General features: G+C 44.4%; 1 protein-coding gene across 1 annotated transcript in view; it reads right to left on the bottom strand.

Moving 5' to 3' along the window:
- Positions 1–14,480, bottom strand: part of IGFBP7 (insulin like growth factor binding protein 7) — a 68,392-nt gene that overhangs the window by 1,191 nt on the left and 52,721 nt on the right. Inside the window, exons 2-4 of the mRNA XM_072748916.1 lie at positions 9,296–9,405; positions 1,254–1,370; positions 450–576 (exon numbers count right to left, since the gene is read on the bottom strand). Of these exons, the coding sequence (XP_072605017.1) occupies positions 450–576; positions 1,254–1,370; positions 9,296–9,405 (354 nt within the window). The remainder of the gene's footprint in view (positions 1–449; positions 577–1,253; positions 1,371–9,295; positions 9,406–14,480) is intronic.

The raw sequence follows: 14,480 nt of genomic DNA, 5'->3' as shown, positions 1-14,480 counted from the left end.
CTTGAGAGGCAGCTTTTTGATGGCAAGGCAGAGTAGAGTTGGGTACTTGCCAGTATACTGTCCCTTCTGGCTTTCTCTTATAAAAGCTCAAAGTGAAGGACCAGAATTGCTCACAATCATTTACTTTAAAGTGGAAATTTAATGTAATGGTTGCAACACCAAGGAAGACTGCCATGTGGATAGAAAGTTGTGGGAAATATAAGCCATTCCATTGAAGTTTTGAGTTTTGACTTTTACATGTGAGATAAGATGAAAGCATCTAAGTCTTAACAGTAGCGTTCCATCAACTGTGCAGATGTTCTCGTAGAGCCATGTGCTCCACATGTTGATGGCTTGTCTTTGTGGCTAACAACTTCAGTAAGAGCTACGTCTAAATTTCATCCGTGGTTCTGTTTCTCTATGAGACAAATAGCACTAATCCTTAAATGGTTGTGAGATTCATTACCTACCTTTTTTCACTGGTATTTCATGTAAGGCATCAACCACTGTGATTTTTGCTGATGCTGACGCCTGTCCTTGGGAATTGGATGCATGGCACTCGTATTCTCCAGCATCTTCCTTACTGAGAGGAGATACCTATGAAAGAAAAAGGATCATTAGCTCCTCTATGGCAGTCCTCTCTTTCCCCAGTGGCTCCAGTTAGGTCATTATTTCTTAGGCTGAATAGGGGATTCCTAGCAGAGGTACTGCCAGAAACAGTGCAGATACTGTGCTGGAAGAGTGAGGCAGCTGACCACAATGTATAGGTGAAGAACTGCGGACATGTGCTGTACCAGCTTGAGGAAGACTGATAGTGAATATAAGTACAATTTAGGAGCATCAGAGGTCAAATAAAAATAACCATTAAGAATTGATTAAAATAATGGTTGAGCCACTTAGTTCCCCGTGAGGATTTTGCTTTGAATTTCTCTTTTTTTAAAGTAAGCTTCCAGGCTCAGCATGGGCCTTGACTGAGCTCACAACTCAGATCAAGAGTCACATGCTCTACTGACTGTGCCAGCCAGGCACCCATGCTTTGAATTCTTAAGAGAAAATATTCTCATTTATTTGTTGGTTGTTTCCAAAACGTTGAACCAATCTCAGCTCTTTAAGTTCCCTCTGAAAGAGGAGTTAGCAGTTTCCTGGTAGGCTTGTTCCAAAGTGTGTGGTGTGGGAGGGCAAATACTTGCAGCCTGGCAGGACATCTGGCACTTTTGCCAGGCTTGCTGTGTCTAATCCTAGGAATGAAATCCTTGGCAGCTTTTGGTACTCACCAGCACCCAACCAGTGACTTCATGCTTTTCTGGGCCACCCCGGGTCTGAATAGCCAGGTTGTCCCGGTCACCAGGCAAGAGTTCTGTCCTTTGAACTCCATAGTTACCCCTTTTTACCTGCAAAAACAAAAGCAAATAGTCTTAAGTTTTCTTGTACTGAAAAATCAACTTGGAAGCAGCCACATTTTTAGAATTGTGTGGGGTATGCGTCAGACTTTCTAACTGGATTAAACCCAGCAATTTCCCTGTTACTCTTTCCTGAATACTTAACTATAGATCTTTTATTTTTTCCTGTCAGTTTCCCTCTAAGTTTATATATTTTAAACTAATTATTTTTCTGCATGCTTGGGGAAGGCACACCATCATACTTTGCTGCCACTGACTACCATCATTCACTCATGCCCTCATAAATTCTGTTTTTTGCTGAGCTTTTTCTTGCTTGCCATGCCGTGTTTGACAAACTGTCACCAAGTGCTAGATTTGATTCTTGGGACCTTGAGTAGGAGGCCATGCTCTGCAACCACTTCAGTAATAGAAAACAGTAGGTTGAGTCCAAAACCAGTACCATTCTTTTTGTTCGGAGGGCTAAGAGTTCATTCTAATGACTTACTAAAGAACGGAGAGCAAAAAAATGCCTGTCAAATACACACTGCTGGCACTGTTCTCTTATGACCAAAGCTGCTTGCTGCCCACCCCTGTGCGTCATGATGGAAATAGGGATGGGTTAAGACATTCCATCTCCTTGGTTTGAGGGTAATAGTGAACTCTGTCCTAATTTCCCCTTCATGACCTGTGTTCATATTATAAACTGGAAAATACGCAAAAGTATATGGAAAAATAAAATGTACTTGTAACCCTTATGTACATACACATTTAGTATAAATTTCTAAAAGTGTAATTGTTGAGTCGGTACAAATATTTTAAGGCTTGTGATAAGGATGGGCTTTAGAAAAAAGCGATACAGGAAGCAATGTTTTGTTTATTCCATCTCAGGCCACCTGTAAGAGATAGGTTGATGTTTAACTGATAAGTAACTTCTAATTAGAAAAAAGGACTTGCAATCTCACAAGTAGTTTTCATTTTATTATTGAGCAGATTCTGAGTCACAAAAAACCAGGTGACATACTGTATGGACACTCTACATTAGTGTTGCATCTCCCTGTGTGTCCCACTCCTACTAGTCAGTAAGCTTGTCTCAACTTCAAGTCTACTCATTTTCCGTGGCATGACACCAGGGCTAGGGCTCTGAAAACCATGAGGGACCTAGGCCAACTCCTCTACTTTATACAAAAATATCTAGCATTATTGATTTGGAACGCCTGGATCTTGCTTGCTTGCTTAGCGCCCCCCACCCCCCAGGGTTTCCCCCTATTGTGACCATTGGAGAAAGCCAGGTTAGTGTTTTTCACATGGAAGAGCTATCAAGACAAAACAGATAAACTCCGTAGGCATCTTTTTCCCTCCCGTTTACCAAGTAGCTGGCAAAAACAGTTCATGCTAGTGCAGATTTTGAAATATTTGAAAACGGTTATAACAATGGTGTATTGATTCAATGGCCAAAGTAACGTATCTCTGGTCTTTAGTGAATTTCAGAATTCTTCTAGAGCTGTGTGTGACCAGAGCAGAAAAACTCTACTCCATGGAAAATAATCTCAGCAACTGCTGGTCCTCAGGTTACGTCACTCTTAGGAGCATTCTGCGCCAGTAGACCTGGTCTACTGTGTGCAGAGAAACTGCTCTCAAGTTGGGATTGGAAAGCAAATCTTTGTATGTAACAGAACTCATATTCTAATACATTGTAAAAAGCTACTCACCACATAGAAAACATGTAGAAATGTCAAGAATTATTACATGGTACATTTTTATATGGCACATTTCCTTTGCTCCTTCATGTGAGGGGAGTTTGCCAATCAATGTGTTTTATAGTTTGAAAAAAAAAGAAAAAAAGGATGCTGGCTGAGAAATAGTGGTTTCTAAGACAATTTGACAGATGTGCAATGGGCTGGACGTACTTCAGAGTTTGAACCTTAGAAATTTAGGCAAAAAAACAAAAAAAAAACAAAAAAAAAAACTGCCTAGCAGTCACTGCTCACCATAAGGGGTCAACTAGGAGAATCAGAGGGAGACCCAGGAAGTCATTTCAGTCTGCTTGTATTTTAGCTGCAACAACATCTTCCTGAATCCTGCTATTGCAAATAAGCAATTAATGAAAAGTGCCCGTGGTTACAAAGCAGGATGAGTTAGTCTGATTCTTACAGGTTAATACATTTCAAGGGTTCACTGAATTTCAGGGGACAATTAGAGGATTTTTATGCAGTATAGAACATACTTGCTGTGCCTTTTTGATGAAGTTTCAGAAGAGGTTTATGATGAAATAAATGCATGTCTGTTGAAACTTGCATATCCCCGGCCACTGTAACCCACTAAAAACAAAGTAATTGTCTAGGAAAGATATTTGTAATATGCGAGAAAGGGTCAATAAATATCTCCTGTACAAAAAGCCACAGACTAGTAATTAGAAACAACCCAAAAGAGAAATGGGTAAAGAATATTTGAACACAATTCACATAACCCACAATATGAAAAATACTCTTTTCAAAATATATAAAGAACTTATACAACTCAACCCCCCCAAAACAATCCAGTTAAAAATGAGAAGACAGACATTGCTATAAAAATGAAATGTGGATGGCCAACAGACACATGAAAAATGCTCAACATCACTCACCATCAGAGAAATACCAATCAAAACTACAATGAGATATCACCTCATACCTGTCAGAATGGCTAAAATCAACAACACAAGAAACAGGTGTTGGCACGGATGTGGAGAAAATGGAACCCTAATGCACTGCTGGTAGGAATGCAGACTGGTGCAGCCACCGTGGAAAGAAAGCAGTATGGAGGCTAATCAAAAAGTTAAAAATAGAACGACCCTTTCACGGGGCTCGATCCAGGAATTGCACTATTATTTACCCCAAAGATACAGAAACACTAACTCAAGGGGATACATGCGTCCCTATGTTTATAGCAGCATTATTTACAATAGCCAAATTATAGAAGCAACTCAAGTGTCCACTGAAATGTATATATACATATATATACACACACATACACACAATGGAATATTATTCAGTCATAAAAAGTGAAATCTTGCCATTTACAATGACATGGATGGAGCTGGAGGGTATTATGCTAAGTGAAATCAGTCAGAGAAAGACAAATACTAAATGATTTCACTTGTATGTGGAATTTAAGAAACCAAAGAAGCAAAGGGAAAAAAAAAATCAAGAAATAGACTTTTTTTTTTTTTTTAAAGTAGGCTCCATGCTGGGCATGGAATCCAATACATGGCTTGAACTCATGACCTTGAGATCAAAACCTGAGCTGCAATCAAGCATGGGATGGTTAATCCACTGAGCCACCCAGGTGCCCTTACAGACAGACCCCTACCTCTAGAGAACAAACTGCTGGTTGCCAGAGGGAAGGTGGAGGGGGGAACAGATGAAATAGGTGAGGGGGCTTAAGGAGTGCGCTTGTGAGGAGCACCGGGTGATGTATGGAATTGATAAAAATCACTATATCGCACACTCGAAACTAATATAACACATATGTTAACTATACTGGAATTAAAATAAAATTAGGGGCCCTTGGGTGGCTCATTCGCTTACGCATCTGACTTCAGCTCAGCTCATGATCTCAGGGTCTTAGGATTGAGCCCAGCTTGGGCTCCCTGCACAAGGGAGAAGGGTCTGCTTGTCCTCCTGCACCCACCCCCACACTCGTGTGCTCTCTCTCAAATAAAGAAAATCTTAAAAAATTTAAAATAAAAGACTGCTGAACCCCAAAGAAAATTTACAATGTGATAAAATGTATCCTCAACATAGTCAAAGAAATTAAAGCAATAACAAAAGGATATTTTTAGCCATCATTAACAAAAATTAAACAGTTGGGCAATATTCAGTGCTGGTGAGGATGCAGGGAAATGGCACCCCTACACTACTGGGGAGGGTGTGAACCGCTACAATCTATTTAGAAAGTAATCTGACAATGTCTATTAAAACTAGCATTAAAACAAATCTTCTGACCTACCTAGTCATGGATCTTTTTGGGGGGGGGGGGGAGTCCATCTTCTAGGGGAAAAAAATAAAAGCACTTGCATATAGGATATGTATATACTCATATTATTTAAGGTGGTCAAAAATTAGAAACAACAGAAACAATACAGGAATTGTTTAATAATCATGGTACACTCATACTAGGAATATCATGTAGTTACCGAGAAGCAGACCTGGAGGGATGCCCAAGAAATTAATTGAGAAAAGCCAATATCACAGTAACATGCTCCTCCCTATGCCTGCCACATACTGGGAATATGGGAATATATGCCGGTGTCTGGACACAAATAAGGGTCTAGGAAGAAAAACCAGGGCAGTTCACTTGGTTATTTCAGGGAGTGGAAGACAGTGGGAGATTTTGAACTCTTTTTTTTTTTTTTTTTATGTCTTTGAAGAGTCTCTCCTAATATTACTATCATAACTTTTTAAAATTTATTTAAAATTTTTTTAACTATTTATTTGAGAGCAAGCGAGAGCACAGAAGTAGAGGGAGAAGCAGACTCCCCACTGCACAGGGAGCCTGACACGGGGCTCGATCCCAGCACCCTGAGATCATGACCTGAGCCAAAGGCAGATGCTTAACCAACTGGGCACCACCCAGGTGCCCCATCACTATTTTTTTTCCCCATCACTATTTTTAATTAAAGAACTATTCTTGGGGGTCATGAAATCCCAAATCTGCAGAAATGTTCAGGCAGGAAAAGAACAAAGAGTTTCAGTCTCAGAAACTACAAGCATTTGGAAGGAATTCTAGGTGTTTTATCTTCTCCATAAGCATCTCTGACCTGCCTGGGTTAAGGCTCTCTCAGCCTAAAATATGGCTATTTCAGTTCATTTCTCCATCTCAAAATACTGCTCCTGAAATTTTTCTAGGCTGGGGGTTTGCTGGAGAAGTATGGGCCTCGTCAACATCACACAGTAACTACAGGCCACAACGTACAGACCACAAGAGGCGCCACCATAGCCTTCAGTGTCTGAGGGAGAAGGCTCGTTCCGCACGCTCTGCGGCTGCTGGGAGTTTTTTTTTTTTTTTTTAAGATTTTATTTATTTATTCATGAGAGACACAGAGAGAGAGGCAGAGACACAGGCAGAGGGAGAAGCAGGCTCCATACAGAGAGCCCGACGTGGGACTCGATCCCGGGACTCCAGAATCAGGCCCTGGGCCGAAGGTGGCGCTAAACTGCTGAGCCCCCGGGTTGCCCACTGGGAGTTAGTTCTTGAGCAAGGAAGACAAGCTGCCTTCTTGAACTTCAAGCTTGACACTTGAGACTCTAACATCCCTTTATAAACCGAAAACAATTCTGGGCTTAAATTGAATTTGAACGTGACCTTTTTCTGGTTTGTATTCTTAACAGTTTGGTTACAGGGAAAGTGGGGAGAAAACAAACGGCTTGTTTAATTATTTAGGTCGGTGACATGGCCTGTGGTGACAAATACATTTTGCGTTGGAAATTTGCGTTTTGGGATCCCCGGGTGGCTCAGCGGTTTAGCGCCTGCCTTTGGCCCAGGGCGTGATCCTGGAGTCCTGGGATCGAGTCCCACATCGGGCTCCCTGCATGGAGCCTGCTTCTCCCTCTGCCTGTGTCTCTGCCTCTCTCTCTCTATGTCTATCATAAACAAATAAAATCTTAAAAAAAAATTTGCGTTTTGAAATATGCAAAATTTACTGTGAAATTTCACTGTCCTTTTTTTTAAGATTTTATTTATTTATTTATTTATTTATTTATTTATTTCATTCATTCATTCATGAGAGGCACAGATAGAGGGAGAAGCAGGCCCCACGCAGGGAGCCCAATGCGGGCCTCGGGCCTCAATCCCGGGACCCCAGGATCGCACCCTGGGCCAATGTCAGGCGCTAAACCGCTGAGCCACCAAGGATCCCCTTCACTGCCCTCTTTAACAGAAGTGACAGCTGTAAAGGTTGGTCGCAACACTGCTGGTGGTGTCTCTGCCCCCCTACCCCCATTTTTTGGAATCCCCCTGACCTCACTCCTACCACATGGCCCCATGAGGATGATGCAGCCCGCTGGCCAGAGGGGGGAGGCCAGAGGGTGGCAGGTGGCCCCATCCAAGTCAGCGTCCTTCTAGGGGACAATGCAGCAGGGACAGGGGAAGCCCTTTCTTTCCTCTGGAGTCTTCAAGGGGTGATCACAACGTGCGTCCGGAGCTGCCAATGACAATGCTGCAGACCATGTGGGGCTTTTTGAAGTAGAAGGAAAACATGAGACCCACAGGTGGAGATCAAAGTCCAGACCCGAGTCCTGAGCACACTGCGCACCTGGATCTAGGCGCCCCAGAGGCAGGAGTCGCCAGTCCCCACTCTCCCTTTTTCTTGCTCAGGGTAGTTTGAAGGGAGGTTCTTACAACCTGCCACATCAAGATTCTGACCATGGGAGCCAAGATCACCCCGGAATTCCAGAAGTGGATCCTCTGGTCAGATACCCGCAAACAAAATAATCGAGAGACCATCTCAGAGCTCGCTGGAGAAGTGAACCAGCCCAGAAAGGGGTACCTGGTATGCCTTTCTCCTCAAACTCTATTTCCTTGTTGTTAGCACAAGTTTGATGGTATTTACTCCATCGCATTGTTGGGAGGCTTCACCCAGTCAACATGCAGGAAAAAAGGGGGTGCCTGGGTGGCTCAGTGGTTGAGTGTCTGCCTTTGGCTCAGGTTGTGATCCCAGGGTCCTGGAATCGAGTCCCCACAACAGGCTCCCTGCATGGAGCCTGCTTCTCCCTCTGCCTGGGTCTCTGCCTCTCTCTGTCTCTCATGAATAAATAAATACAATCTTTAATAAATAAATAAAACCTTGAAAATGCACAAAAAAGGAAATAATGTAAAATCATCAGAGTATAACTGTGAAGTACTACTTGATCTGGGAAATGAGTGTTTTCCCTTCTACAGACATGCTGGGAATACGTTATCCTTCAAATGTGATGACAATTACACAAGATGATACCACTTGAGGAGAAATATTTCCAGGAACAGTAGCTGACACCAACAGCGTTAACTCTGATAACAAGCCAAGTGATTTTACCTGCGTTCCTTTATGGACTCTACAAAAACTATATGGCACCTTCATCATACAGAGGAGGAGACTGAGGTTTAGAGCACTACTTCTTACTTTAGGCGATTCTTTTTCCCCAGGAGACATTTGGCAACGTCCTGACACACTTTTGACTGTCCCCAGCTGGAGGGGGCAAGTGCTACCAGCGTCCAGCCGATGGAGGCCAGGGATGACGCTAAGCATCTTAACAATGCACAGCGTAGCCCCCACATCAAAGAATTGTCTGCTTCAAAATATATATATTTTTAAGATTTTATTTATTTATTCATGAGAGACACACACACAGAGGGAGAGGCAGAGACCCAGGCAGAGGGGGAAGCAGGCTCCATGCAGGGAGCCCGACGTGGGACTCGATCCTGGGACTCCAGCATCACACCCTGGGCCAAAGGCAGGCGTTAAACCGCTGAGCCCCCCAGGGATCCCTGCTTCAAAATGTTAATAGTGCTCAGGGGAAGAAACCTGGGGGCAGGGGGGCCTTAGAACTCTCGTGACCTGGTTACTCACGTCTTTAACCATGATGCTGCTATGCTGTACCATCTCTGGTGAGGACACCCACATGCTCACACTCACAGGCGCACACACTCACAGGCTGGGTTTGGGTGTTCAGCATTATAGTTTTCCAGTTCCTAAGACTCCAGCCTCAGGCCCTGATAACAAAAGCAGAGCAGAGACCACTCTGGAGGTCAGTAAAATCGGTCTGTGGATCCAGGGGAAGTGTCTGGAAGGTCACCACAAGGCTTCACCTCTGAGGAGCGGCAGGGAATAGGAGAGGCTAAAGGTCTGGGTTCCTGCTGTCCCTGCACGGTGAGAGGGGAGCTCGGCAGCCTCGGAGGCCTTCCTAATCTGGGCCACTGACCTTGTTCCAGATGAGGACAGGGGTTGGGATTCCGATGACCTCACAGCTCAAGTACACCTGGGCACCGGTGACATTCCAGATGTCCTTGGGGGGTGTCACAATGGAAGGACCTACAAGAGAGAACACAAAGCCAAACACATCTTTTTAAACCGTCTTTTTCTCACGTTAGTCAGCATTCTAGGAAGTAAATACTTGACTCTGTTTAGGAGGCTGTGCCCTCTGTGCATTACCTAAAGTATTTCTCAAAGACCAGAGCCTGGCATCCCCCTGCCACCAGCATGATTTTGAAGCTCTGCTTTGGAAATGCACACATCTAAACAGAAATCATTAGGAAGAAAAATTCACTGTTGACAAAATTTTCCACTCCCTTGATTCATGTTCAATGGTTTATTATTTTTTTAAAAGATTTTATTTATTCATTCATGAGAGACACACACAAAGAGAGGCAGAGACACAGGCAGAGGGAGAAGCAGGCTCCATGCAGGGAGCCCGACGTGGGACTTGATCCCGGGACTCCAGGATCACGCCCTGGGCCGAAGGCGGCGCTAAACCGCTGAGCCACCCGGGCTGCCCATGTTTAATGGTTTAAATGCACCAGCTGTTTTGCATTATCTGGGATGCCCAATTAATATAATAAAATTTAGTTCCAAACTGTTGAGCTTTATTTCCTTCTTGTTTACCAGGATTTTTTTTTTCTTGTTTTAAGAAAACAGGGCTCAAACTCACAACCCTGAGATCAAGACCTGAGCCGAGATCAAGAGTCGGTGCTTAATCATCTGAGCCACCCAGGCGCCCCAGTCTTTGTGTTTTTAAATGGTTGGGGTGTGTGTGTGTGTGTGTGTGTGTGTGTGTGTGTGTGTGTATTTCATGATGCAAAAATTGTAAGTCACATTTCAGTGTCCATAAAATTAAGTTTTTTACTGGAACACAGTCATGCCTTGAGTCTGGCAATTGTGGCCTGGGGCTGTATGGCCTGAAACAGCCAATTTACAAATTGGCCCCTTAAGGAAGAAGTGCTGATACCTTCTCTCATCAGCCTACCAATGCCTAAAGATGTCACAGGAAAGCCGCAGGGCTCCACACGACCTTCCTCTACACGTTACCTGGAGCTGGTGCAGGTAAACCCACCTGCTGGTCCAGCTCTGAACTATAACACTTCTGAAACCAATAGGTACTGAGAGGGCTATGCTCACTGCTTCTTGGGTGTGGGGGGGTGGGGGGTGCAGCTCCCCAGCATCTGCTGTAGAAGAGGCCCACACACCTGCTTCTTAGTGGGTTGTATTTAATATTTCACTTCTGCTAATTCTGAATGGCAGGTCTCAAGCACAGGGGCCTTCGGGGAGATTAGGGACAGTCCCCAGAAGAGGGAGGGAGGTTGAGCTGGAGCCTACCTCCCCGCCCCCCACGCCCCCTCTTCCTGGTAGGACGGCCCACCGCTCCAGAACCAAACCTGGCCCATCCTCAATGCTCAATGCTGTTTCTTGAACGAATGAGTTAATCATTCCCTCTGAATTTCAGCTCTCCACTGCCTCGAGTCTTCTGCCAAATAAAATGTCTAACTGTAAGGGTCATCTTGCGTCAGTGTCCTGGGAAAGGGACAACTTCCCCTTTAGGCCTGGAAAATTTTCTGGCATAATCAGCATTCAAAGGACACAAAATCTCCCCTTTTGCAACAGGCTATTTCCAGCACACTAGTAATTTTTTGAAATAGAAAGGAAATAACTCCAGCATATAAGATTTTTTCCCACTCATCTAAAGTATTAGTTGCTGATTTTTTTTTCTAATCCCTCGGGGTATTTTTATTTTTTCCCCTTTGTAAGAATGTGCAAAACAATCAAAGTTCTGAAAGCTCTAAATATATTTCGTGCTTCCTTCCCTCTAAACCATAGGTCTGAGGAGGAAACGTCTATCTTGGCCAGGGGTCTTGGCTTTTCAGTTGCAGATGTGGAGATGCGGTGAGCAAGGCCAGGCTGTGTTTGTGTGTCTTTCTGGCTCTGTCTCCGGTGCTTCCTAGTCTGACTGAAGCAACCGGGGACCCCGCAAAGGCCTGGGCCGGGCCTGACCCCACCCCAGCCTTCCTCCAGGGTCCTGGGACCCACGGGCTGAGCTGCCAGCGAACCGGATCTGGCTGGAATGTGAACTACTTTCCCTCACCTCTCTGAGGGCCTCCATGTGGCTCTGTCCTCCTTCCCACACAGACTCGTCAGGATGACCTCAAAGCTCAGGGGATCTCAAGAGATTGTTCGGAGAAGAATACCCTAGTGTTCAGGGGTGCAGGGGCTCGGGAACAAAGCTGCCTCTCATGTAGTAAAACCACACAAGGAACGTAAGATGGCGTTTTGCTGTAAGGTCTCAGTGCCTGAGCCTTAGAACCAACCACTTATTTGAACCTGCGTCCATCCACCTCCCTAGAGTCAGGAGGGGCAGCCGAGGCCCCCCTCTGTCAGGGGCGCGGGGAACAAGCCCAGCCTGATTTTCTGTTACAGGCCTTGAAGACGTGCTATGAATTCTTCCCGGGGCACACTTTTAAAGCTAAGATATTCTCAGTTTTCACACAGTCCTATTTATCACACGTTTCTTTTATGATTAGTGCTTTGGAGGTGCCCTGTTTAAAGAAATGTTTGGCCTGCCCCAAGGTCATAAAGATTTCCTGTTTTCTTCTATAAACTTTATGGTTTCTCCTTTCCCATTTAGGTTTGTGGCCCTCTTGAATTGATCTTTGTGCATGCTCCACCGTCGAGGTCAAAGTTCACCACACCCCTTCCAGCCCAGGTCATCAATTGATTTGGCATCATTTGTTGAAAAGGCCATCCTTTTCCTGCAGAATCATAATGGTAAATCCACTGACCATATGTGTGGGAGTCTACTTCTGGATTCTTTAGTTTGTTCCATCGGTCTATGTGCCTGTCCTTGCGCTAATAATGACTATGGTGTAATTTAGAAATGTATTAAAAGGGATCCCTGGGTGGCGCAGTGGTTTGGCGCCTGCCTTTGGCCCAGGGCGCGATCCTGGAGACCCGGGATCGAATCCCACATCAGGCTCCCAGTGCATGGAGCCTGCTTCTCCCTCTGCCTGTGTCTCTGCCTCTCTCTCTCTCTCTTTCTCTCTCTCTCTCTCTCTCCGTGACTATCATAAATAAAAAAAAAAAAAAAAAAAAAAATTAAAAAAAAAAAAAAAAGAAAAAAGAAATGTATTAAAAGTATAGCACCGAATAGAGAGAAGATCTATTACACCCACCCCTCCCCAATCCTCTCCTTATTCCAAGAAGCATTACATTTCAGGAAGAGCAAGAATTCTTTCAAAACATCTGAAGCCAGGAATACTTTGAATGAGAGCCATCGCTAGGAAGTTCAAAATTAGGACAAATCAAGCTGTGGGTTCCTCTTTCTCTCTCCCAACCCTTGAAGTACATATTAAACCAGGGGTGAATGGGCTGAGCCACTATTTGGACCATTCTAAGAACATAAATGATCTCTACAATTCTGCTACCAGGCTTTCCCAAGAATTCTACAAGATTCCATACCATAAATTCTGTATTACCCTCTGAATCCAGTTGAGTTGATGGAGTGGAGGCGCAGAGTGGCCGTTAGGACCCATTTGCCAGAACAGCATTTACAAAAACCCTTGGCTATTTCATATGTCCCTGAACAAATGTCAGATTCAAGAACCCAAGGAAAACTTGAATACGCAATATCTACTCTCGATAGTTGCTGACCTACGGAATGACCTTTAGATTTAGATGTGGATATGCAGTCTCTTGCAAAGCAGCTCAGATCAATGAATGATTAGACTAATATTCAAGAGATCAACCAACCTCCTGGAGTAGGTGGGGGCAGGCTGGCTTCAATCTGATTTCCTGCGTTGGAAGGATCCACGGTTTCAGATTCTTCCTGTTTATGCTGTTCAGTGCTGATACCTACTGGGTCACCTACTTACTAAACTCTTGCCTGGTACTTTGCCACTCACCGGTCAGGAAATTCCCTCAGGTAAGAAGGGGGAGCGGACAAACTTTGATGAGGGCAGGACACAGCAGCAGTACAGAAAGACGAGTGAGGATACACAGTGAGAAAGAGTAAGAAAGGGCCTTAATGGTGACCCACAGGGACACCAAGTGGACAGGTTTTGTCTGGACGTGAAGGGATAGTGAAAACATTTTGGGCTAATATGGTGGCAGATCCAAAAACACTGTACTCCCCTCCTCCAACCTGAATCACCATCATCCCACATGCTCCACGGATAAGCATTCACCACCATCATCTGGAATTGTGAGTCTATCCCACAGTTCAATTCCTGAAGAGTCTGTTCGACCTCAGGAGAGAGCTCAGCAAAATGACTCTTGGCCAAATAGCTTCTCCTTCCACTCTGCCTTGTTCCCAAGAAGTCCAAAGCAGATCGAGAATTTGTTTCTTTAAGGGTAAAGGAAGTTTTGGTTCACTCTGACCTTGGTTTCAGGCAGAAAGCTCAGAATCTGGTTCTTGAGGTTGGGCCAACGGGACCGACATTACTGTCTAAATCACGTTTGATGTTTGGATTCCATTTAAAGTGGAGATTCCATATAAAGCAAGCAATTTATATATTTAAATATATAAGGACAGACACCAGGATAGATTCAGTTATTTATTTATCCTGGCCTTTGTTCCAGTAAGCACTTGAGGCTGCTCAAACATCTGTCTAGCAAACATCCTGTGCGGATGGAGGATAACTGACGGCCCACCACCTGTCTCCTCCCCATCCCCACCCTGGGCAACTCCACGTAGCAACCAAGCTGCCCACAGTGCTGCCTGGCGGCTGGCACAAGGAGTCTACCCCAATGCTTCCCCAAATCAGGGTCCTTCATTTTCCTTTCTTTTTTTATTTAAAGATTTTATTTATTTATTCATGAGAGACACACAGAGAGAAAGGCAGAGACAGAGGGAGAAGCAGGCTCCCTATGGGGGATTTGATTCCAGGACCCCAGGATCATGACCTGAGCCAAAGGCAGAGGCTCAACCACTGAGCCACTCTTTTTCCTTTCTTACATCTCATAACTCCATTCTCATCCAATCTCTTAATTTTCTTGCCCCCCTCCTTTTTAGTAACTCTTGCCTTGTGACCTTACATGGTCTCTTCTCTTTAATCATTCTTTGGAGGGAAGGAGGAAGAAGGAGGGAGGCAGAAGGTGGAGGAGAAGCAAGACAGCCAGAT

This window comes from Vulpes vulpes, chromosome 2, assembly GCF_048418805.1.
Source record: "Vulpes vulpes isolate BD-2025 chromosome 2, VulVul3, whole genome shotgun sequence".
NCBI classification, from domain to species: domain Eukaryota; kingdom Metazoa; phylum Chordata; class Mammalia; order Carnivora; family Canidae; genus Vulpes; species Vulpes vulpes.
The sequence above is the reverse complement of the archived record's forward strand: the minus strand, read 5'-3'. Positions and strand labels throughout refer to the sequence as shown.